Source organism: Lytechinus variegatus, chromosome 11 (assembly GCF_018143015.1).
Source record: "Lytechinus variegatus isolate NC3 chromosome 11, Lvar_3.0, whole genome shotgun sequence".
Classification (NCBI taxonomy): Eukaryota; Metazoa; Echinodermata; class Echinoidea; order Temnopleuroida; family Toxopneustidae; genus Lytechinus; species Lytechinus variegatus.
This window is the reverse complement of record NC_054750.1, coordinates 36,062,649-36,090,427: the sequence shown is the minus strand read 5'-3', so window position 1 is coordinate 36,090,427 and position 27,779 is coordinate 36,062,649. Positions and strand designations below refer to the sequence as shown.

Sequence of the window (27,779 nt, the reverse complement as noted above, 5' to 3'; positions counted from 1 at the left end):
ACAGGCTTCAGAAAGTAATCTTTTAAGGACTGCATTTAGTGACTCATGAATAGAATATATCTCACGAACTAAATAATGAGAGCGCGAACAGCAAGCTTAAATTTTGTGATATTCCAACCTGAAAACTGGACATTTCATACTTTTTTTTGTCACCAGGAATAGAATGAGTTCCTCAATAAACAATACTTGATGCGAGCGAGAAACGTGAGCCAAATTTTTCCGATTTTACAACCTAAAAATTGGACATTCTAAGCATTCTTGTAAAAAAAAATAATAGCTGGGAGAATAGTTTTCAGAACTGAAGTGGCTTCCCTGGGTAAATAATATCTATATCAATATTATCATTCTAGGCCCACATGAAATTTCCAACAGTTTGAGCACGTGATTCGCTCGCAACATCTCACAAGGATGCCCTTTTAACAGTAATTGACCAAAAAGGTGAATTTTACATCTTCAGATTTGACTTTTTCCCCCAAACCGCTTGCTCTCTACGCTCGCAGAAATGAAACGTAAATATATAACTTTAGTGATCACTTAAAAAATTGTGCTCAATTTAGTTACTACAAAACACACAACCTCTTTACACAGATGATAATCTAATGGTGAAAATATCCGTTTGCACCAAATTGCCCCTTTTGGCCCCCTTTTTTTTTGCTTTGCCCCCCCCCCAAAAAAAAATACTTTCCGCCGCCATTGGTTAAAACACGCATCGTCTTCATGGCTAACTGCAAAAAGTTCTTAAAATGTCCCCTTTAGATCAGGTCAGAGCTTATATATTTAAAAATTCTGTTCGCGCTTCTTGCTAGCAGTTATTATCTAAATTTAGTTACATAGGCATCTCGCTTTGAAGATCACAAACATATCAAAAAATATATATAGCTCGCGCTCGCATTATTTAAGACGGGTTTATCATGTTATTACATATTTACTTTATTTTATAAGGATAAAGCTAATTATTGACTGTTAGGACTACCCTTTCAAAGAAACAAACAAAAATCAACTTTAAACTGCCGATCAAGGAAAATATGGCTAAAAAAAATTGCCCCCCCCCTCTATTTGACGAGAGTTTGATCCGCCGGGAGGGAGGCAGGGGGCATCAAAAATGAAATAACAAACAGGGGAATTAATATTTTCCCAAATGGGAAAGTTCCTTTTTCAAAAATAAATATGCCGTTTTTCATGTTTTTTTTTAAATAAAATACTCTTTTTAAAGTATACAAGTTAAGTTTTCAGGACTGGAATATTGAAAATTTTCAGCTTGCGCTTCGCACTCTCATTCGATTGGTGAAATATGCATCCTAAAGAGGTCACTAAATGCTTTCTTTAACATGTTCCTTTTCTGGTCAGCATGTTTAAGCTCGCGTTTTGCGCTCGTGTTAATTCTTTAGTTAGATGCACATCTTTTTAATGACAGCAGAAATCTGCTCGGATTTTTAAAAACTAATTTTCATTTTTTATTGAAATAACCTAAAGTTTAGCTTGTGATTCACGCTCGCAACACCTCGCAATAATGCCATTTTAAGAATAACTGACCACAAAAAACGTTATACAACTTCACCTTTGAATTTGTTTTACCAAGCCGCTCGCTCATTATACTCTCTCCCGAAAAATAAAGCCTAAATATACATTTTGCCATAATAAGAAGTCACTTCAAAAAAGTTATTCTCTACTTAATCACTATCAAACAGACAATGACTTCAAGCAGATGATAATCTTAAGGTGAAAATATCACCACAGTCCCAATTTTGACGTATGAGTTTCATTTTTTGGCTTTACCCCCAACGAAAATTCGTTCGGCCGCCCTTGCCTTCCCATCCTCATATGACAATTGAACGGCAACAGTGTCCCCCGCCCCCCTCCCCTTGCCTCTGCTTTCCCGGTTTTCATTTTTCGGATTAACGAACCTTATTTTGTTTTCGGATTAACGAACCTTATTTCGTTTTCGGATTAACGAACCTTCGGAAAAACGAACCTTATTTTGTTTTCGGATTAACGAATCTTATTTCGTTTTCGGATCAACGAACCTTCGGAATAACGAACCTTTTTTCGTTTTCGGATTAACGAACCTTCGGAACAACGAACCTTATTTCGTTTTCGGATTAACGAACCTTCGGAACAACGAACCTTATTTCGTTTTCGGATTAACGAACCTTCGGAACAACGAACCTTATTTCGTTTTCGGATTATCGAACCTTCGGAATAACGAATCGTCGGAATTACGCCACAAATGTTCGGATTAACGAACCCTTTTTCGTTTTCGGATTAACGAACATCGAGGTATAGGCAATTTACGTGTTTCGGAATTACGAACCTTCGGAATAAAGAACCTTCGGAATTACGAAGCTTCGGAAATACGAAGTGTAACCGGTCTTTTTGAATTGGAGAAAACTGGTCATAAGCTGGAACCCATCTACTAGACAGTTCTCAAAATCAAGTTAATAAATTCCAACTTGTATCTAAATTAGAGTTTTTCATCCTATATTGTGGTCTGTTTCAGGGTTTTTGAGGACAAATACAGGCACTCATACACATGTTTCGTCTCAGTTCGAGAATTTTTTAAATCAGCTGCTTGCAAAGTTAAACGATCCCTTTAAGGCAAAATACAACTTTTGAAAGCATTTGAATGTTAAATATAGAACTGATTTCAAATTAATAGTTACTGAGTATTGCTATAGATTAAACTCAATTACTAAATGGAAAAACGGAAGAAATTAATAGCTAATGTGATAGAAGCATCTTTTGTAGATCATTTCCATCATTGATTGTTAATTTATCACTCTTATGAAATGTTTTAAAGAGCATATGAAAGGATGATTTAATCTTTTGAAATGATTTATTTATAAAAGATTTGTTTACCTGGATCTTTAATGCGTTAGGTAAAATGAGGAAATGTAATCCAAACGGACATGATTGGCATGTATGCTTGAGGATGAATGCGAATGTTTGTTTGGGTAAATATATTTCTTAATCTCAAAGATCCTTTTCTCGAAAGACATTTTGGATTATTGTTTTAATATAGAGTTCCATCGTCGGGACTGGAGTCGGCTACCCTGTCGGGTACGATTATGCAGCCAATACTGATCGTCAAGGACAGCTCAAGGTTGTCGTTTTGGGATGTCGCAACACCGTTCAGATCACCGATTTGTCGCAGAAATATCGACAGCGCCATCACCGGCAAGAGTTGGAACCGTGTTTCAAAACCAAGGGGCCCCACCCTACTGCGAACTGATAATCAGGTTTCGTGTGAATGCGTATGTGTGATTGGGTGTGGGTGTTTCATTTAGTCCGTGAATATTTTTCCTCTTCAATTGATATATGAATCAAACTCTCAAATGTGTTTTGAACACACTAGTGTTCGATTAGGTTTTCCAAGCTTTTGTAATTAATAATAACTCCTTTCCACTGTTGTAAATTGACATGGAAACAATAACTTATTAATTAAATGATATCATAAAATTTATTCAAAGTGTCAGGGTTTGTTGTACTGAGTATCCGTTCACAAGTACCTCTCTTTCCTTTCCGCACCCCAATATAGGGCCGTGACAAAGTGAAATATAGGAATGATCCCTCCATCTGATCAAAAAATGCGATAGCGTAGAATCTCAGCTACAACATACTTAAAGCTTAGCGAAAACAGACAAGAAATACATGTAGTCGAGATACAAGTACATGTATGGCTCACCAAATAGAGGAATGTAGAATCCAGTTTTGAGAAAAAGTCAATTCCCATAGAGATTGCATGCAAAATGAGCAAAAATTTCATGCCTCTATACATTGCCATTTCACAGGATGATCCATTCCTTAAAATAAGAGAATAGCCAAAACATCAGAAAGAGTATGCTCTCGGCTAAATCAATATACAAAACTGAGCGAAAAACTGACCAATATTCATTGAGTAGAGTCAAATATGCATAACTATGTGACGTCATAAGAAGCAAAACGGAAATTTTGAGTTCTGATGCCATTTTGATGACGCCATGATGAAATTTAGGGTCAAATGTGACATGAAATTATATCTTCCATCCATACTCTAATCGAATATGAAAAAACGCCTCTGGCAGTCTCGCCTGCATTACACGATTTAATATAGCAGCAGTGCTAACTTTGAAAACTACTATAAAATAATCATTCACAAAAACACCACTCATATAATGACCTAAAACCCTGTTCATTGACCATAGATGACATTTGAACGGTGACTAAAAACTTGTCAACTACACCCATGTCCACATTTCATTCACTCTATCCATAAACTGTCAAAGTTATAATGGCAAATCAACAATTACCCAACTTGGCCAAAGTTCATTGACCCTAAATGACCTTTGACCTTAGTCAAGGCTCGACATTAGCGGTGGCCCGGGGCCACCAGAAATTCACCTCGGGCAAGTTTTGGTGGCCCGAATCGGGCAACCAATAATTTTCAAAGTAGTGCAATTTTTCTCCCGATTTTGCACGCATTTATCAACTTTCTACAGTTGAAATTGCAAGCCAATTCGTCATGTGCCCTTTTTGTTAATCTACACACAAAGATCGCATAGTCATGACAGTATGGAGGCCTACCACTACAGCATACAGTATATATTCAGCTGGCCGCGCCGGCCGTCTGGCGTGCGTGAGCATGCATGACTGAAACCACTGCAGCTAGCTGACTCAGGGAGCTGCGATACGAAATGTTACTGGGCTGTTCCATAAAATAGTAAACCTTTTGGTCAAAATTTCAAAATCCTACAAACAGAACAAATTAGGTATCACTTGAAAGCTAAGACACTGAAATGTATAAATCTGAAAGAAATAATTTCAAACAATGTAGCGTTTCATTTTGGCAAGGCATTGAAGTCACCATAGCAACAAAATGGAATTTTTCTTATTTTAAAAGGTCAAGTTTGCAACAAATTTTAAACCTTTTATAAGCTTTGAAATCATCAAAGTTGGATGTTGTCCAAGTTGTTATGTCAGGTTTCTAATTAATAAGTTAGGGTTTTTTTTATTTTTCTTATATTTTTTACACCAAATATATTAAAAGCAGGCACTTTCAAATGTACGTCCGACCCCTTTTCACATACACTTTTCTTACAAGCAAAACAAAAGCAGATAAATTTTCCCAAAGTCAGATGCAAAGCAAGCTTGGTTTGTTTGATATAGACACCAGAAGGTAGCTCACCACTAGTCCAGGATTTCAAGTTAAGTGGGGGTCGGACGTACAACTTTTTTGTACATCCGACCCCCTGTACGTCCGACCCCTTTGAAACTTTTTTTTATGAAGTTATCTTGCCCTGCTTAGATGTTTTTTGCAAAAGTTTAATATCATAACATCTTTTACTCATATCAATCTTTTAAAATTGAATACAAATTTCAATTTCAACCTAGTTTAAAATGACCTTTTTTATTTTCTTTACCCAACAAATACTGGGGGCAAAACTCACCTTCCATCTTTAACATTTCGCATGATAAGGTCCTTTGAAACACCTTGATATCGCTGTATAGTTTTATAGGTTTTTCTTTGAAGTCTTGCACAAGTTTTGAGACCAATTTCACAAAGAATACCACACATTTGTGACAATATACAGATTTTTATATGATGATATCAAGGCTCCACATTAACTTTTTTTGGTGGTGGCCCGTTCGGGCCACCAAAACCTTCAAATAATTTTTTTTGGTGGCCCACTAATAAGGTTTGGTGGCCCGAAAAATATAAAGAAAAACATTAATTAAAAATGAATAAAACAAACTGAAATATTCTGCAATCACTAACACGTACCACTATTCTTTGTACATCGTGTATGTAAATCGTGCTTGCTGTTATTTTACCTTGCTTATTTTGTGGTAATATATATATTGTTCTATCATTGTAAATATGAAATGATTGAAAGAGAATAAAAGAATTGTATTGTTCCCAGGTAGTGTAGATTTTTAATCTCCGTATAGACACATACTCATAATGGTAAAGTAAATAAATAGTGCATATACATGTATCAAACTCAGATAGATTTACAAAACAATGATTTTTCCTTTCTTCCTTTTGGATTGTAAAACCTAGATTATGCAGGCCCCAAATCCAGTTTATTTTCTCTTTTCCAGCATATTATAGCAGGAGAAAATCACATGCTGCAGAATCAGAACAATGTGTAAAAGGGGGAAATAAACAAAAATAATTTTTAGAATAGTATATTGAAAAAAGAAAACAAAAATTGTAAAAATGAATACGGTAAGTGAAATAAAACAAAAGAAAAAATGAAGAAAGAAAAAACAAAGAACAGGTCATAAAAAGAATTTGAGAAAAAACAAAAGAAAATTTAAGAAAAATAAATAAAACAAAATTATCAAAAAATGGGGAAAATTATTATTATTCAGTAGAAACATGTTCTTTAATCAGGCATTTTCAATGGGAAGGGGTATAAATGGTTTAATCACTGAAAAAATTGAAAGAAAAAAATAAAATGGCAAAAGTTATCTGGAAAAAAAAGTGAGAAAATTCCTTCCCTATATTTGACAAAATGATGGAAAAAAATCACATGTCATATCAATGAAATGCCTTCCCAAAGTATTTACTTCCTTAAGAGTGGTTTAAGAAGTCATTTGTAAACAAGAAAGAAAGAGCGGCCTATGTATTTTTGGCTCAAAGATACACAGCTTCGAAATAAACCAAATATCAACATACATACAAATGCACATATGGGACTGTGATGTACTCACCTATGTGTTTTATGTGTATTAATGCATTTGGAAATCGGTCTTTTTGAGTCAAAAGAGAGGTCATAATTCCTCATTTTAATGCTTGCAATTAATCAGGTTTCAGTAATATGGACTGTAGAAGGGCATTTCATTGGTGTAAAATGTGACTTTGACGTAGATTTCCAAAGCTCTGGGGAAGATTTCTTAGCAGTAACATTTCGTATCGCAGCTCCCTGGGTCTGAATAGTCTGCTCGTGCACAGCTAGCTGCATTGGTTTCATGCATGCAAAGCTCAGCCAGACAGCCGGTGCGGCTGGCTGAATAATAGTTACTGTATGCTAGCGGTAGGCCTACATACTGTCATGACTATGCAATCTTTGTGTGTAGATTAACAAAAAAGGCGCATGAAGAATTGGCTTGCAATTTTAACTGTAGAAGGTTGATAAATGCATGTAAAATCGGGAGAAAAATTGCGCTACTTTGAAAATTATTGGTTGCCCGATTCGGGCCACCAAAACTTAACATTTTTTCAATAATGGTTGCCCGAGATGAATTTTTGGTGGCCCCGGGCCACCGCTAATGTCGAGCCTTGATGATATCATCTTCAAGAAATGGTGATTTGTGTGTGTTTTCAGTGCATATTCAATGGAAGCTACCTTCCTTCATCTAAAAAATATCACACAACTTAATGAATTTAGTGGTAATTATGACTGAAAAAAAAGCCTGCAGGAAATTAAAAAAAAATCAAAATTAAAAACCTACAAATACATGAGAAATTTAATAAACAGAGAAGTTCCGTATAAAAGAAATTGTCCCTTCCCCTCAATCTCACGTACAGCAATTGTCCCTCTATTGGAAATAGATCTGCCCATTTGTTATAATGATACATGGATGTCCTATTCTACTCTTGCCTATAGGGGTGTAAGTTATGAAAATGTGAAGGGTTGTTCATTTAATTTCATGGTTGGCAATTTTTTTAAATTTTTTTTAAAAATCAGATTTTTTTATTCATATCAGATTTTTTTTTTTTTTTTTTAAAGTTCCTTCGAAAAAAAAGGGTAATTATCCCCCCCCCGTACTCTTACAATGACATCAATATTGATGTTATACATTTCACGTCTAATATTGTTCTTAAAGGTATTGTTTAACTTTGTGAGTAGCCGATTTAAAAAATTATCAAACCAAGATGAAACATGTGTACAAGTGCATGTATTAGAACTAATGTAGCGGCACAGCTTTGCAAGACGGCCGGTGGCCGCCCACCGTCTTGCGCTGCCCACGTACAAAATAAAGACGGGAGTCAAAGAATGACAAGTTCGATGAAGTTAAGTTGTGTATCAGGTTTTATTATAAATCAAAGTCAAATTACATGCTGGATAAGAATATATGTCGCATCTCTGGGCTGGACGACCGACGATAGACAAAAATTAAGCCGACATGGCCTACAGCGGCAAAACAAATCGGGAACGAAAAACTGCCCCTTGGCAACTAAACACTCCTTTTTATCCCCTTTTTGGTCAAACACCGCGTGGCGAAAAAAGCCTATCCCCAAGTCGACCCTATCACTTTTGGTGTAATGCGCGAAATTAATCCGCCTATAATGAAGTGTATAAAACGGAACTTAATTATTGTGTACTCCGATTCCAAATTCAAGTTCTTCGGCTTTCCATTATTCTTCCAACTTACGTAACTCTCTTGACCACTCCCCCAACTGCTCTCAGTCAATTAATCCTCTTTTGCGACTCTTGTCACTTCAGCCACTCACAGCTCACTTCCACCAAGGAATTACCAGCACTCCTTGCTTCAACACCTGTTCACATTCTCTCTCTCTCTCTCTTTCTCTCCCCTCTAATCACTGAAGAATGCAAGCGAGCCGAAGAACATGAATAAGAAGCAAAGTAGTAAATAACTGAAGTTCCAATGGACTTCTATTAGTCCTGAATGCCTAGCAACCCAGTCAGTTTGCCCTCTTTCACTTCCACATTCCAATCGCTAGCCTGACCCAGAAAAACTAGCAAACGAAATCAACACCTTTAAGGAATGTAATTAATGGAAGAAGGCAAACGAACTTCTTTACCCAAACAAACAAATCTCTATTTTCCATCCAGCTATACTAATAAACCCTGAAAACAAACATTATTGAGAATGAAAAGCTAAAACTACAAGGCAAACCCTGATTTTGTAAATAGGCATCTTATAGACGCCTAAAAAGTACACATAAGTGTATGGGATGAAATTAAGATGGTGTTTCCGGTCACTTTATATTTCAATTTTTGAAGCACTAAATAATTATTTTCGAACGCAATTTTTTCTGGGCTTCATTTTTGTAACATATCACAGGCACAGGTGACAAGTGTGACCTTCTAGCTCAGATATTTTAAAAGTCAAACAAATGTTAACCAATCACTTTAACCACATATTTTGTAATTAAAATCCAGTAAAAATGGACAATTAAAAATAAATTTGAGGAATCATGTATCTGAACTTAATTCTATCATACATAGGCCTATGAAAGAATATTCCATAGGGAATTCCCAGTGAGTAGAGAAAAGTAAAAATATTTAGCGTGGAGCGTTGTGGCCCAGTGGATTAGTCTTCGGACTTTGAAACAGAGGGTCGTAGGTTCGAATCCCAGACATGGCGTAATTTCCTTCAGCAAGAAACTGATCCACAATGTGCTGCACTCAACCCAGGTGAGGTAAATGGGTACCGGTGGGAAGTAATTCCTTAAGAAGCTGTGTGCGCTATGAACGACTAGCTTAGCCGAGTAATATAGGAGCGCCTTGAGCACCTAACAAGGCGGATATGTGCGCAATATAAATATCCTATATTATTATTATTATTATTTAAAAAATCCAAGAGAAAAAATCCCTTATCAAAACTGCCAACAAACCCTTTGCCAATTACTAGTATTCATGTATATTGTAAGAGAAATAATTCAAATCAATGATTTTTTTTCAATTAGTCACAGCTTTACAATAGTCAAAGAGAGACTAAAACTGCTTCGCAGGTGAGACAAAAATGGCAGATTTTCCCACCTTGACAAAACTTGATGCATCAAAGTTCGACTGATGTAAAGCTATCAAACACCCGTATACAAATTAATTGATATGACTTGAACTTATTTCAGCACAATTCTGACTTACCTCCACTATCAGAATATTTTGTTCAAGAAATCAGAATTCGGAATAAAGATCAGAAAAATTCTGTACGAATAGTAGGCATGTATGCATACACTGGATACAACAAGAATGCCTACCAGAATAAACACATGTAGGTTAACAATCCCTACTTTAAACTCACCTTTCTTTCAAATGTTGTTGCTCCTCTGCATACGTTGGAGACATGGCCCTCTCAATTTCCTCTTCACTGCCCTGTATATCATCAGTGAACATTCCTTCCTTCTCTACAATAATCTTTCTTTCATAGTCCTTTAGGTACATAGGTTTATCTTTCCTTGAGGATTCTTTATTTTGTTTAGGTCTGCGCGATGATTCTTGTTGGTTATCATCTGAACCAGAATCTAATTAAGAGGAAGAATTATAAATAAACGTTTGCTCCTTAAAACCTCTCAAAATTTCTGGTAAAAGGACAATAATGTAATTCATACTTAAAGGTCAAGTCCACCCCAGAAAAATGTTGATTTGAATTAATAGAGAAAAATCAAACTAGCATATAGCGCTGAAAATTTCATGAAAATCGGAGGTAAAATAATGGAGGTATGACATTTTCAAGTTTCGCTTATTTTTCACAAAACAGTGATATGCACAACTTCATGACATGCAAATGAGGCAGACGATGATGCCCTTCACATTTTCTCTTGTTTTTTTAATGTGTATAAATTATACAATATTTCATTTTTTACTAATTTGATAATAAGCACCAACTTGACTGAACCATATAGTATTAAACAATGCTAATTCCACATGTTCAGGGAGGAATTAATGATTGTTTCACTTGATAATGAGAAAATTAAAATATTTCATATAATAAAAAAACAAAAGAAAGAGTGGATGACATCATCAGTCTCCTCATTTGCATACCAACCAAGATGTGCATATATAACTGTTTTGTGACATTAAGCAAAACTTTAAAATGTCATAACTTTCTTATTTTACATCCGATTTTGATAAAACTTTTAATGTTGTTTGTTGGATTTTTCTCTCTTTATGTAAATCAACTTTTTGCTGGGGTGGACTTGTCCTTAAAGAATCATCTAACATTCCAGTTTTTAATACAAATGTGTGTCAAATCTTTTTTTTACATTATGAATGTTTGGGGCAGAATTAGAATACCGTAAATAACCGTCTATTAACCGCACCTTTTTCTCAGCAGGATAGAAGCAAAAGTCGGGGGTGCGGTTTATCCACAGTGACAGGTCTGAGCCAGACTCGGCCTGAAAAATAAGTCCATTTCCCCCTGAATGAAGGTTATTCACAGGGAGATTGGTTTTGGTTTATTTTACATAGCTAACATGATATTTGATGTCTGTTATGATGGCAAGGCTAGAGAAAGACTCAAGAAAACAATAATTAGCAGCCCGTCGTAACCCCTTTCGAACATGTACCGTAAACGTCTGCCAGTTCACAACACATTGGGTGGCCAGGCGTAGCTGCCTAGGGCAATGTCGCTTGGGTTATTAAGATCTTAATCAAGAATTGTCCATAAAAGTTTAAGAAACACACCTTCCTTCATAAAAATAATTTCGACTTTATTCTTAAGTAATTGATTCAAAGCAGCGAAGTTCCCTGGCAAAGTTCAAACAGACGCCAAGCATACGGTACTTGGTAATATCTTGTCACAACCGAGCGAGTCGCGTGAGAGCTTGCGTTATGCTTATAGTGCGACTAAAGCTGGTGCTATTCATTTGATCCCCCACACAGAGATACGATCTTACGTATATATGTAAACTCCCAAAGGGGGTGTTATCCTCCCCTCCTCCGAAGTCCCGTTATGAAATTACAGCCCACACTCCAGCTTATTTTTTCTTTCCTATTTGCTTTTCATAAGACACCACCACACAAGAGAGAAGGCACGAAGTTGTAAAAAACAACTGAAAAAAAATTGCTGATTTCTTTGTTTTTTTTAACCTACTAAGTATTCCTGTATCCAAAATGCATGCTAAGACTTTGAATGCTAGACAAATCCTGAAAGTGGTAATGAGGTTATGATGCGGGAAATGTGAATGTTTCTTCCTCTCCCATGCCGGGAAAGACTCGGTATCATAATTTGATGATATCGTGATGTGACGTACCGGTACCGTATCATACTTTGCAATGTACAAGAACGGCAGTGCTGTGTGTGGGTGTAACACTGTGAGGTGAGTGTGTAAGTGGCCAATAATGTCAGAATCTTTCTTTCTTGCTATCATTTGTAAATGAATTGATCAAGAACAGCAGATATCCGTATACCGTTAATCTCTTTTGATACTTTGGAATCTTTAATTTTCTTTTCTTGGTACCTCAAATATGCATGTAAAGTGAGAATGAAGGATTATCATTTAGAAAGAGATTGTGATGATTTTTTTTGTGTGATTAGTCCAAAGTTGAGGGTGCGGTTAATTTACGAGTGCAGTTTAGAGTCTGTTACTTAGGGTAATATACATGTATGTCATGGAAAAATATAATTCACAGCACACATTTGACATGTGTGGTGTGAATTATATTTTCCTCCTGACCGTTATGCTGTGTGTGTGTGTAACACTGTGAGGTGAGTGTGTAAGTGGCCATAATGTGAAATAAGTTAAATTTTCTGAAGGATATGTTTTTTTTTTATATCATATGTACATCATATGTACAGTTATGCTCAGAAGTATTCATACCCCTAAGAAAATATGTGATTTTTGCATTTTTCATAAAATGAAAGTTGGACTAGGATAACTTGCATAGTAGTTAAATACTACTAGACATTATCTACAAAACCATTCTGATTTAATTTTCATCTCATTTGCATAACAATAGAGAAGATGACTTTTCTGAATTTTCTGATGTTCAAAAGTATTCATACCCCTGTCCTGCTCAAGTATAAGACACCTTATTTTCGATAATTCAACATTTTTACTACTACCCCATATGGTTTCAAGCTGGACCCTTATAATGCCAAACATGAATACAAAAGAATTTAAGCCATTTTGCATGGTATCCAGGAAGAGGAAGTTCCTGAGATCTCAGAAATCTTTCCCTTTCTGGCATTAATCCAGATGTTAGTTGCCATGTTGATGAAATTAATTTCAAATTAATTCAATTCAAGATGGGGGGGCATTTTGCATTTTTTAAATAAAATTTTGTCGAGTAAGTCAAAGTCTTTCAATTAAAAAAATATCAGTGGTTCTATAAATTGAGAATCAGTGGCAAGATCTTTGTCAGTTCATCGGAATCGGCTTAAACTCCATCATGGTCAAGTGAAAGGAACTTATTGACGATCTGAGATCACGAATAGTGAATGCTCACAAAGATGGTTTGGGCTACAAGGCAATATCCAAGCGTTTTGAGATTCATGTGGCTACTGTCCAAAGCATCATCAGAAAGTTCAAGACTTTCAACAAAGTGGAGAACCTTAAAAGACCCCGATTGAAGCCCAAAGTCTCAGCAATGCAAGCGAGATGTTTAGTTCTAGCTGCCGCTGTCAACACCAGAATCACCACAAAGGAGATGCTGAAAGATCTCAATGGCCAAGGGACCAAGATCTCAAGGCAAACCATCCAGAGGACCTTGAATAAGGCAGGATTGAATTGGACAACGGCCACAGAAGACTCCACTCCTAAAACCCAACCACACAAGATCACGTTTGGACTTTACCAGAAGACATCTGGGAAGGGATGAAACTTTTTGGAGGTCTATTCTTTAGTCTGATGAAATGAAGATGGAGCTGTTCGCACACAGAGATGTCCCCTACATCTGGAGAAAGAAAGGGGAAGCCTTTAACCCAAAGAACACAGTGCCCACAGTAAAACATGGTGGAGGGAGCATAATGCTCTGGGGCTGTTTTTCAGGAAGAGTCTACTGAAACACTTCAACTTGGCCCCTATTGGATCTTCCAACAGGACAACGATCCAAAGCACACTGCCAAGAAGGTCTAAACTTGGTTTCAGGAGCATACAGTCAATGTACTGGAGTGGCCGAGCGAAAGTCCTGACTTAATCCCAATCGAAAACCTTTGAAAAGGTGAAGGTCAATACAAGGAAGCCTAGCAACCTGAAGGACTTGGAGAGGATTGCAAAGGAGGAATGGGCTAAAATCCCTGTAGAGACATGCAAGAACTTAGTATAACAAACTATATGAGATGTCTGGAGGCAGTCATTGCAAATAAAGGCTATTCAATTGATTATTAACTTATGGTTCATGACAGGGGTATGAATACTTTTAGACATCAGAAAATCCAGGAAAGTTATCTATTCTTTTGATATGCAAATAAGGTGAAAATAAAAATGGCATGCTTTTGTACCTAAATGTATTCAACTGATTTGTAACTGAGTCCAGTTCTACTCTTATTGTTATTAAAAATGCAAAAAAACTTTGATTTTCCAAGGGGTATGAATACTTCTGAGCACAACTGTACATGTATTTCTTTGTTATCAGTCATTTTCTTTTTTTTTCAAGTTTTAATTTTCATATTTATGGTATTTTGTTCCAAACATTACCACAAAAAATAAACTAAAACCTAAGTCATTTTGATCTGATACATGTATAGCACAAAATAAGCATACAAATGCAAATTTCGGTGAAAAATTCCTGATTAGTGTGATTAGAGCTACATGTATGTACCCAATAATTACAAAGTGGGTCTCAAAATATATTTAAGACCTGAGAAAATGTTAAAAAAAACAAGTGGAATGCCTCTGGCCGTCTCACCTGCATCACGCGGTTCAACATAGCAGCAGTGCTGACTTTGAATACTACTCTAACTCGCACAAGATGTTCAGTGATACATGGTTACTCTTATGTCCACTTTTTATGAACTAGACCAATAAACTTACAGAGATATGATGGTTATTCAACAAAAAACCCCAACATGGCCAAAGTTCATTGACCTTACATGACCTTTGACCTTGATCATGTGACCTGAAACTCGATCAGGATGTTCAGTGATACTTGATTACTCTTATGTACAAGTTTCATGAATCAGATCCATTAACTTTCAAAGTTATGATGGTAATTCAACAGATACACCCAATTCGGCCAAAGTTCATTGACCTTTGACCTTGGTCATGTGACCTGAAACGCGCACAGGATGTTCAGTGATACTTGATTACTCTAATGTCCAAGTTTAATGAACTAGACCAATAAACTTTCAAAGTTATGATGGTAATTCAACAGATACCCCCGATTCGGCAAAAGTTCATTGACCCTAAATGACCTTTGACCGTAATCATGAGACCTGAAACTTGCACAAAATTTTCAGTGATGCTTGATTACTATTGTGTCCAAGTTTCATGAATCAGATCCATAAACTTTCAAAGTTATGATGGGAATTCAACAGATATCCCCAATTCAGCCAAAGTTCATTGACCCTAAATGACCTTTGACCTTGGTCATGTGACGTGAAACTCATGTAGGATGTTCAGTGATACTTGATAAACCTAATGTCCAAGTTTCATGAACTAGGTCCATATATTTTCTAAGTTATGATGACATTTCAAAAACTTAACCTCAGGTTAAGATTTCGATGTTGATTCCTCCAACATGGTCTAAGTTCATCGACCCTAAATGACCTTTGACCTTGGTCATGTGACATGAAACTCTAATAGGATGTTCAGTAATACTTGATTAACCTTATGGCCAAGTTTTATTAACTAGGTCCATATACTTTCTAAGTTATGACGTCATTTCAAAAACTTAACCTCAGGTTAAGATTTGATGTTGACGCCGCCGCCGCCGGAAAAGCGGCGCCTATAGTCTCACTTTGCTTCGCAGGTGAGACAAAAAATTGAGGGAAGAGCTCATCACTTTACTCGTCTGGACGTCTCACCAGCATTATGAGAATCGATCTACACGTATCACTAGTGATGACTTTAAAAACAACTTCACACAAAACACGCCATTCATTTGAATTCTAGGTTCATAAACCCTAAATGGCCTTTGACTTGATCATGTGAACTTATACCTTGGTCACATTTGCTCTACGGCGGCCGTACGGCGAGTCGGAAACAGCCGTTTTATTAATTTTGATTCAAAACACCTATATGTAGTTGGACAAAAAATGTTAAAACGGCTGTTTTCAACTCGCCGTATGGCCGCCGTAGAACAAATGTGACCATGGTATAAGACTCATACAAGACGATAAGTCATACCTCAATACCTTTATGTCCATATTTGATGAACTAGATCCATTAACGTTCAAAGTTATGATGGCATTCAACAAGTACCCCAACATGGTCAAGGATTGCAATGTTGACGACGCCATCACCACTGCTGGAGCCGTCAGAAAAGCAGCGACTATAGTCTCACTCTACTATGCAGACGAGACAAAAATGTTGGGGGGATCTCTTGTTACGGCCGCACAGAAACGTTGTTAGCACAACAGTAGGTCCATTAGCATCTTTCGGAATCTGATGTCAAACGTTGATCCAAGATGTAAATAATGTATTCTTGTGAAATAACGAACAGCCGAGACATATTGGAGGCATTACTGTTTGTAACAGGGCCTCTGTAAAGCGAATTGTCAGCGCTTACCACTGTTTCTGTGTGGCCGGTACAGGTCTTTTCATGATACATGTAACTAATCTAAATGAATATAGGCAAATCAAAATAACCTTCACTGTGATAAAACTTGATGTCCTTTGTGTACATCTTGGGGTCTCTACTCTTAATGATGGATAGAGTCTTGAAGAAATCTTTCTCAATCTGCGGGGTGAGACCCTGTAATAAAAACAAAACACATATGCAGGTAAAGAAAAAAGTATGCAGATATTGAAAACAAAGTTGAATCTTAGAACTATAACTGAAGTTGATCAATACCCCGCTGTATGCCATCCGTTACCATGGCAACAGTTTCCGACACATGGGGAAAATGTGTCTTGCCAATTTTTACCCCAAGACCAGTGTGCGAGCTACACGTACATTTAACTATTGGTTAAAAACTGATGAAGTACTTGAAACTGTAGTATTTTTGCCTAATTTTGAAATGTTACATTCTTCTGATGGCGACATGATTTCAAAGTTAGGTGTCATACGAGACTCTTGTATAAAAACTTAACGTTGACCTGAAAATGACCTTTGACCTAACCATGTGACCTCCATCTGCAGCATAACATGAAGGTCCACCAAGTCCATCTACCATCCAAGCTTGGTTGAAAAGCGAGTTATGGTTGTGGAGTTATGTGTCATTAGGTTTGTAACCGAAGGACCTCTGGTGGGCGAGACAAAAAAAAGCAGTTTTGAGGGGGCATGGCCTAAAAATATTATAGAATAGATGAGAAAATCCCTGCAATCTGATTGGTTGAGAGCTGTGCAAGAATTTTTATTGGGCTGAATGAACGATATCCCGATAATCAAAACGAAATCCACTGTAAACAAGCTATCGCCCGAAAAGGTCATTGTGATGTCATCGCGCATGTACTGTTACGCTTGTTTACGTCAAAATTTAGAATTTTCGATCAAGGCAGAACGAATCAAATAAAGGATGCAAAGTGATCTGTAAGTACAAATACGGTACCGTAATTGTCATAGGGATTAAAACTGCCCACATACTCGTTATTGAGAAGTGACTACAGACATACGATCCAACGTTTAATCTACTGCCCTTGCTGTGCACAGCCAAATCTCCATTGCAGGCCCAGGCAGGCGCTGGCCCCCGGCGCGTCCCGGGCATACACAAACAGCTATTGGAGGTCGGAGGCTGCCTCAAGATCTAGTCAATGCAAAGCTGTATCTGGCATTTTGGGGATAATAATGACTTTGTGGCAACATATTATCCAGTTAAACCCATATTTATGTTGTCCAGGGTTATCAAAGTGTCTGCATTACATTTTGGAATTTTCATGCATCCGGTCAAAAATAATCATGCATCCGGTAAATCATTAATTTTTGTGATTTATTGTTTAAAAAATTCCATTCTATAAAACAGATGATGCATGGGTTTCTTTCGTGGGTCAGTGGAACTGTGTGCACACGGTAACTTTGGCATTATGGTCTAAACCCACTCGGCTGCGCCTCGTGGGTTAAACCATGCCAAAGTTACCTTGTGCACACAGTTCCTACTGACCCACTCTAACCCATGCATCATTTGTACACTAACTCATCATCTCTTGATAATGGACAAAGTCGTATTGAGCTGATTCTGGTGTCTATTTAACCAACCTCTATTAATATTTTGCAATGCAAGGTTTTAACCCTATCTTAAATCAACTGGGCTATTTTAGACCATCATATACTTGCTTATATACATGTAATTGCTCAAATGTTTTTATTATTATTTTTATTCTATTATTATTTAAAAAGCTAGGGGAATGCTAACTTTGAGTGAACATGTAAAATTTTACATTTCTAACAAAAACCTACAAAAAAAATTCTGAAAATAATAAATTTCCTACGTACATGTATCTTATTGTTTTTTTAATTATGTATTTCTTTCTTTTTCAAACCTTTGTTTCTATTATTTTTTTTTTGGATGAACTTTGTCAGGGACCATTTTGCGATCATCAAAAACATAAATAAATCCATCTAAACCAACAAAAGTAAAAATAATCACATATTTCTGATTTTTGGTTGAAAAACACATTTTGCATTGACTTTGTACACGTAATCACGTTTATTAGCAATTCAGGGACCAATATGCTCTTTTTACAAAATATTGTGTACATGTAATTTCGAGAAACGCATACCCGAGCATCGCAAATTTGGACTAAAAAGAAGCACAAGACTTGAAATTAAAAAGTCGGCGAGCGGCGCAGTCAAATAAATTTGCGCGGCAGCGTAGCAGCAAAATTTGTTAAAGGGTGGGTCAAATTGACCCCCCTCTCTATTTAATAAGGGTTAACACCCCAGTGATCACCAATTAGACTTCATTTATCTTTAAACATACCTCTGCATCTTCATCTTCAGTCTCTGAAGAGCTGGATTCATCTCCTTCGTCATAATCACCATATTTGTCTTTGTCTGAAATAGAAGTCAAGCAACATTCATATTATTAACAATTATGATGGGGGGTGGGTCGGGTGTCACTTTAAAATTGTTAGATTACACTAACAAGTGGAATGCCTCTGGCTCTCTCCCCTGCATTACGCAAATATTGACTTTGAAAACAGCTATTGAATAATTATTTGCAAAAGAAAACACTCATATGATAATAAAATACTATTTACATTGACCCAACATGACCTTTGACTATGATTCTGTGACCTAAGACGTGTGCAAAACAATCTTTCATACTTGATTAACCTTATATTTATGTTTTATGATCTACATGTGTAGATCCATTAACTTTTTAAGTTCTGGTCACAATTCAACAAATACCCCCAACAAACCCAAAGGTTATGACCTGAAATGTCCTTTGATCTTGATCATGTCACCTGAAACACGCACAGGATATTAAGGGATACATGGTTGCTCATATGATCAAGGTTCATGAACGAGATCTATAAACTTTAAAAGCTATGACAATTCAACTAATACCCCCAACATTCTCAGTTTGTTGATGCTAATTAACTTTGACCTTGATCATGTGACCTGAAACTTGCACAGGATGTTTAGGGATACTTAATTGCACTTAAAGTAGACACCCGAAGAATCAAAAGTATTTTATAATGCCTGTTTGTGGTCATCATTGTAAAGGGGGAGTATTACTAATCAGATATATAACTTCACTTTTCAAAATAATGATTAGAGTTTGCAGAAATCAGCTCTCAAAAAATGATTTATTTTCAAGCCATATTTCTGCCTTCCATCGGTCCTCTTGCGAGCTCCAGCTGAGTGACGTCACACAATGAGCAGTGAGCAGCTGAGCTGACAGCAGCCCATTGAAGACGACCTTTCCAATCAGAGTTTTTTGCTCTTAGAATTGTTTATTCCTCACAAGATTGGTCTTGTTATATAGATAAAAGTTTGAATTTACTGAACAGTGAAATAAAGTGCACATTTAACATATTTTGGTAACCGATATTTAGCTTAGAATAAATAATTTTTTTTTCAAGAAATATATATGAATAAACAAAGCATATTTTCACTTAGAAATCACACTTGCGACAAATTAATATTATAATCAATATAAAGCATAGACATTCTTCTTCACGACTGAAAAAAAATTATGAAATTTCATTACGTAGCAAAGTCAGGAACCACAAAATAATACGGCAATATCCATCGCGTAATGATTGAAATTGCAGTTGATTGCCGAAACATGATTAGCCCACAGTGGCGAGCGGACTTTGTTTCATATATCTTAAAAGCTACCCTCTCAAAAGGAAATGGTCTGTGGCCAAACGTGTTCAAAACTCGTATTCACTCAAGTATTTTTTTTCCCGTCCCGACCCAGCTTTTATTCTTTTTTTTTTCTTGTGAAATCCTATTCAAACCTGTATTTATCAAATCTTTCTTCTTAATTGCTGCTTTTGATTTTCAAGTTCTTGATTAGATTCTACTCTTATTTGGGATGGGAGGGGTAGAGGATGAGTTAAAAGTCAAGTCCACATCCACTAAAAATTATTTGAATAGAGTAATTTCCCTTGTTGTTTTTACTCAAAACAGTCATATACACAAAGCAATGATATGCAAATTAGTGTTGTCACTCACATCACATTCGTTTCTAATTTTTTGTGGCATTTTGTTTTTTAATTCTTTGCAGATTTGAGGATAGGAAACTCTTCATCCGATCACAATAGGTTACATTTACGGAACTGTAACTCTATATGTTTTTTGGAGGAATTAAAATCCCTCCGAAAAATTTTAAGAAAATAATTAGAAAATTAAATATTTAATCTACATGTCATGTAAATATATCAAACAACAAAATACAAAAGAACTTAGTGCGTGTGACATAATCGGTTAGTGTAATTTGCACATCGACACAGATGAGCATATCATCGTTTTATAAATTAGGCAAAATTTCTCAATGTTAAAATAGTAATTATATAAATTTGAATCAAAGTTTTTATGAAATTTCCTGCAATATCTTATTTTTCTTTAAATTCAAATGAATTTTTGATTGTGTGGACTTCTCCTTTTTTTCTTAATGTAGGGAATGCATAGCAATATCTATCCAGAAACAAAATTGTCTTAGAATATGCAAATCTGTAATTGGGCACATGTTCACTTTTCTTTCATCCAGGCCACTTCCTCACACCCATCAGGCTTACAGTCTTATAACAAAACAAAATGATGAACCATCACACAACAGCACACAACATTCACAGTGCTTCACAATAAATATTTCACTTCTGTTCATACATGTACATGCAATAAATATTGTGGAAAACAAAAGGTGTACCCATATTCAAATACTGTTTAAAAGGACAAATATATTATACCTTTCAAGAAAAATCAGCACATTAGATATCTGATAACAAAACATAATTATTGGGCACTGCAAGAAACTTATGTTCCATTGCAAATCAAGCATGAGTCTTAAATTCAAATTCAAGCCTAATAAGGTCGAGTTGCAATGGCAATTCAACTACCCGTTTGTCTTTAATCAAAGGACTTACCCTTGATTTGGGACGTGTGATTGATCAGAAAATTTCTCACAAAATGCCCTAGTAACATTAAAATTGTTCTTTCGTTTTAAGTTGTGTGTTCTTATTTTCGACAAGCTGTATTCCTGACTTCCTGTCCAAGTCAAATTTTTTAGTTCTCTCCAAAACTGTGCTCAAAATTGTTTCCAAGATCGATAAAGATAAATTTTCTGTTGTATCATTATCAGTCCAAAACTTGTAAACCGTAGCTCATAGTAGTAATCATAGTAAGAGGACATGATGGAATCTCCCAGATTGAAGTAGCGAGCAGAGACCAGAAGTCACCAGAGTCAGCAAGTGTGCAGATCTGTGTGTAGAAGAGTGAGAGATAAAAAAAGAAATAATTTAAATAATCAAATCAAAGTATGAATTTCATTATCTTGATGATTGATGACGTGCGGTGGCATGTAATTCCCGGTCAACAACAAATAATAGTAGGTTTAGACACCTGAAGTTCCACTCAGAACACTGGTGCTCTACCTCAAGTGATGTTTGTGTAGGCCCCACTCTGCTTCACTACCGCTACACTACCATACATGTACGCCACACCTACCCGGGTAGGTGTGTAGCATAGTGTACTAGCGGTAGTGAAGTGGAGACTATGCGAACATCACTTGAGGTACGGTGCTCTGTGTCATTACAAAGAGTGCATTTATCTTCATTGTTGAAGGCATTACGCATACATATGTAGCAGCACTCTCATCAGAAAGAAACACCAGACTCTAGTTTTGGCCAGGAATCAGCATGATCAGGGTAACCACTGTTGAAAATTTGTCTTGCTTCATGACATTGGCATTATGGTGATATAATTCTGTGTATCTGAATGTACATGTATACGATGCAGGGCCCTCCTGGGCATAAACACATTGGGTACTAGACCTGTGTATAATAAAAACTTAAACATTTGGCCTTATCGTGAAATTTGGTATTTGTGTGCTCGTTGTGTGCAAAGTCAATGGGAGTGGATCACCGCCGTTGACGAAATAAACGGCAGTGAATGGACTGGTGACAAAAACTACGATAATGCCAAACATTCCTCTGAAATAGCAGATTTTCAGCCATGGTCCATGCCAGTGCTCCTAAATAATTTAATCGCCTGAGTCCTGACCAGTTTATTTAGAAATCTGAAGAAAAATCTGCTGTGCTGGAATTGTGCAAAAAACATTATTTCTAAAATAGGCCTAAAAACTTTTTAATTTTAATAGTACCGGTAGTTATGCCAAAATGCATGATTCTAAAATTGTATCAGATCTGTATCTGTCATCTGACCTAAATGCATCATCAAAACAAGTACAGACTATTTCCAAACATGCTTACCTTGGCTTGACTCTTGAGTTTGACTGGATCAAACAGCGTAACCTGCAACATGCATCGGCAGCAAGTGAATGGGACCTTACAGCTTGGAGTTTTTCAATATTCAGAGCAACACAACGAAGACTGTCGAGTGGACAAAATCGGCAAATTCCAGTTCATAATTCAATAAAAAACGGACAAAGTAACAGCTCTGGTTCCCTTATAGTCTGAAGTTGTCGAAAACAGAAATCGGATATCACAAAACATGAAGAAAACGGTAAATTCGAAGAAAAATAGAGACCGGGAAGGTGTACATGTATCATCAGTGTATTGCACAGAGAGAGATGATGTGAGAGTCGATCATCATGTGACGTCATTATTCTCGACAGTTTTCGATCGTGTGATCCTCTGCTTGGGGGCGGCTGGGGGGCTGAGAAGGGTCTCTATTAATTTCATTTCTTGCATTTCCACGACATCTGTAAGACTTTTTAGTGACATATTTGTGTATGAAAAGACAAGACCTTTCCATTCATATATAATTTGTCTATAATCATCACTTTCGTGAATTTTCTTTGTGTGTATACTTTAAGTCAAAGTTTCATGAACTAGATTTATAAAATGTCAAAGTAATGATGACTATCCCACAAATATCCCCAACATGATCAAAGTTTGTTGACACTAAGTGACCTTTGACTTTGGTCATTTGACCAAGAACTCCTGAGGCAGGATCTTTGGTGATACACTTTCACCCTTATGTCCAAGTTTCATGAACTGGGTCCAAATACTTTCTAAGCAATGACAACATTTCAAAATCTTTTCAATGTTGATGACGCTGCCGTTGCCGTCGGAAAGCGGCGCCTACATCTAAAGTCTCGCTCTGCTATGCAGGCGAGACAAAAATGTCAATTCAATAGTGGAAATCACCTTCTATTTTGTTCTATGATATTGCTGAACATTTTGTACTAAAAATTGATGAAAATTTGCTTTAATTATTCCAAATGACTTTTTAAAATTGATCGTCTCGACACACAACAACTGGGTATATCACATGTCACTCTTCAATATCAAGTCCATCCCAACAACAAGTTGATTTGAATATTAAATCTTATACCCTTTTCATAAACCTATACTCCAATTAGCCGCCTAAGAGTAATGCGGATAATTCAATAAAAATTGCGTTCACAAACTCCGAAAATAAGCCGCATTATTTTTACGAGCGCCCGTCCTGAAAAAGGCGGATAATCGCCATGACAACTGGACACGCCCCCTCCGATGCGGTTGTGTTGGAAAAGGGTGACCTTGTGACCGCACCATGGCAATTATCCGCATTATTTGGAAATGCGTTCATAAACTAAAAATCTTATCCCGATGCCGCTATTTTGCGGATAATAGCAGCATCAGAGTAATGCGGATAACTCTTGTCCTCCTCCAATTTTACGACCAAATTATGCAGCTATTGGCCGCCTAATTCATAGTAATTGGGTTTATGAAAGGGGTATTACAAGCATAACAATGAAAATGCCATGATGGTTGATTGTAAAATACGAAATGGAAGACAATTTTTAATATTGCTCAATTTCACATTCCCAGTTACATGTACATAGATGAAATTTTAACATCATCCATACAATTTATCTCACCGGACAAACTGACCAATGTAGAGAGGAGAAAGAGGTCTTTATTTTGTGAAATTGTGACTGGCATATAGAGCAAATGGGGGGGGGGTCTGAGAAAGAAATATGAATTAAAGCGAAGAGAAAACAAAACACAAATAATTTCAAAAATAGGGGGTCTGAGGGGATGAGATTTAATAAAACAAGGCAAAAGCAATTTTGTGTCTCGCCCACTGAAAATAACCAGAAATATCGTGATTTGCGAGGGCATGCAAGAGAATTATATCGAAACTTCATTGTGAAATGACTGGGATGGAATGACACTTGTCATTAGAGCCTTGCACTTAAACTTTAATGTTGACATGAAAATGACCTTTGACCTTACCATGTGACCTCTGACTGCAGCATAAAGTGCAGGTCGCGTAAGTACATCTACCATCCAAGTTTTGTTGAAAAGTAATTTACGGTTGCGGAGTTAGGTGTCATAAGAGAGTATTGCATGTAAACTTTAACGTTGACCTCAAAATGACCTTTGACCTAACCATGTGACCTCCAACTGCAGCATAACATGCAGGTCCCCAAGTCCATCTACTATCCAAGTTCAGAGATGCCAACTTTTGGAAATCAGAATTAGGGAGGATTTGCAAACCGACACCAAATTATGTGCGCATAGCGCACATCTCGAGCGCGGAGCGCTCGACCCTTGCGGCCGGGGTCCAGGTCCGCCTTAGGGCCCTGGAAGCTCTGGGTTTCTAGATGCTCTCTGGTGCAATCTGACCCTTATTTTGGAGCATTTCACATGTTTTTAAAAAACATTGTTCCCACTTTTTTAACATAAAAAAATATCAAATATGCATTTTTACATGTAAAAAAAATGAGGGGACAATAGAAGAAAAGTACCTGTTCAACAATAGTAATAAGGAGGAACTATCAGCTATAGACAGGTTATGTTCCACTATAATTGAGTATAAATCCAGTAAAGAAAAGCTCAGCGCGGTAAGGTCTACCTGTATAAAAAATCTTGTCTTCGTAATGTCCGTATGCTCCCAAAGACCTCCGTGCTTAACTGAAATGTCCACGCTGCAATTGTGCAAAATGCTTGGTAAATTCCTCTTTCCGGCTTCCAAATACACGGATACTAGAGACTGTATTCAGTCTTATACTTCTGAGACCATTTCTTGGACTTCTTTTGATGATTTTCCGCCATTTCGTGTCAATATCAACTCATCAACATGCAGAAATCACACACCGATATTCCACCGCACGACTCGACAAATCCAGCGGCCGCAAGCGTAAACGGCTCACGAAGCTAGCCGGGCCTACCGGCCTGGTGCACAGTGGATTCCCGTTGGGCATATCACATGCACCAGCTTTTCGCTGCTCCTTATTTGTCTGCCTTTCACACAGAATTTAGTAGCAGCGAACGTAATGGAGTTAATACATGCTAAAATTAGCAGACGATACATGTACTTCCAATCCAATTTGATCAATGCAAAAAATCGTAATTTCGGGAGGATAAGGATGGTAATCGTAAGGGCGGGAGTTGGGATGAATTTTCGGGAGCCTCCCGATTTAATCGGGAGGCATCTCTGCAAGTTTGGTTGAAAAGTGACTTACGGTTGCAGAGTTAGGTGTCATACGAGTCTTGCATGTAAACTTTAACGTTGACCTGAAAATGACCTTTGACCTTACCATGTGACCTCCGACTGCCGCATAACATGCAGGTCCCCCAAGTCCATCTACCATCCAAGTTTGGTTGAAAAGCGACATACGGTTGCAGAGTTAGGTGTCATAAGAGTCTTGTATGTAAACTTTAACGTTGACCTGAAAATGACCTTTGACCTTACCATGTGACCTCCGACTGCCGCATAACATGCAGGTCCCCCAAGTCCATCTACCATCCAAGTTTGGTTGAAAAGCGAATACGATTGTGGAGTTAGGTGTCATAAGAGTCTTGCATGTAAACTTTAACATTGACCTGAAAATGACTTTTGACCTTACCATGTGACATCAGACTGCAGCATAACATGCAGGTTCCCCAAGTCCATCTACCATCCAAGTATGGTTGAAAAGCGACTTACGGATTGGGAGTTATGTGTCATTACAGGTTTGTGACGGACGGACGTAGGACGGACGAAGGACGGACGATGGACACCAGACGACATTTTGATCCCTAAGTCTCGCCTTCACCTCTGGTGGGCGAGACAATAAATATGCAGAGGGTGACTTTGAAATAAGTATTCGGGGGAGGGTCTGGCACAAATATTGAAAGAGGGGGCAGGTTTGCCAGAAATGTGAGCAAAACAAAAAAGAAATTATAATAACTTCAATCAAAATAATGAAGTTAACAAAATCAAATTTTAGTTCAATTACAAGAAGTATTCATTTTTGTTATAATGAGCTCTTATTTGAGCCTATTGAAATACATGTAGGCAGGTAATTAGAGGCATTGTATATAAGAGAGGAAATGAATACAAAGTGAGAGAGTTAGAAACACAAACTTGGAAAATTAAACGAATGGGAGAGACGTCTGAGATACATATTGAGGAGGGGGGTTACTGTTATCAAGACATATAGTTCTACAGCTGGTAAAATAAATTTTAGCAAGTGGAATGCCTCTTGCAGTCTCACCTGCTTTGCGCAATTCGATATAGCAGCAGTGCTGCTAATGAATAAATATTCAGAAGAAAACACTAATATGATAAAATATTATTTTGATTTATTTAATAATTGTGTAATTATGTGACTTATTATCATGTTTATATCATTATTTGTAAAAGATTCTGCAATTCAGCCTTTGGCTGCTATTGAACTTTTTAAATAAACCAATACCATTACCATGATGTCAATTGACCCAAAATGTGAACTGATTCACAGTATTTTGAGCACACACAAAACCATTATATTCCATAAACTAAAGACTCTTAACAGTATTTGACATAAATTCACTTCAAAGTTTACTGCTGATGTTCAACTGTATGCTTCCATCTTCATTCCACAATTTTCATACAATGAACACATTCATACCCTACACGGAACTCTTCAAATTTTCACTTTTAAAATCAACCCCAAATTGCTCAATGCTCATTGCACAGAGATCCATAAGACACCACATGGAACTCTCTACCATAGTCAAGGCTAGACATTAGCGGTAGCCCGGTGGCCCGGGGCCACCAAAAATTCATCTCGGGCAACCATTATTGAAAAAATGTTAAGTTTTGGTGGCCCGAATCGGGCAACCAATAATTTTCAAAGTAGCGCAATTTTTCTCCCGAATTTGCATGCATTTATCAACCTTCTACAGTTAAAATTGCAAGCCAATTTGTCATGCGCCTTTTTTGTTAATCTACACACAAATACACACACAAAGATTGCATAGTCATGACAGTATGTAGGCCTACCGCTAGCATACAGTAACTATTATTCAGCCGGCCGCGCCGGCTGTCTGGCTGAGCTTTGCATGCATGAAACCAATGCAGCTAGCTGTGCGCGAGCAGACTATTCAGACCCAGGGAGCTGGGATACGAAATGCTACT

The 27,779-nt window shown here is 37.0% G+C and overlaps 1 protein-coding gene across 3 annotated transcripts in view; it reads right to left on the bottom strand.

Annotated features, from left to right (window-relative positions):
* The window catches only part of LOC121424288 (protein KRI1 homolog), a 143,319-nt gene that overhangs the window by 94,548 nt on the left and 20,992 nt on the right, over positions 1-27,779 (bottom strand). For 2 of the 3 annotated variants that reach the window (XM_041619916.1, XM_041619917.1), the window contains exons 2-4: positions 18,694-18,767; positions 16,424-16,529; positions 9,976-10,195 (exon numbers count right to left, since the gene is read on the bottom strand). In XM_041619916.1, the coding sequence (XP_041475850.1) occupies positions 9,976-10,195; positions 16,424-16,529; positions 18,694-18,767 (400 nt within the window). Of the gene's footprint in view, positions 1-9,975; positions 10,196-16,423; positions 16,530-18,693; positions 18,768-26,244; positions 26,279-27,779 lie in introns of those variants that run through there. The other variant, XM_041619918.1, reaches the window with a different exon arrangement.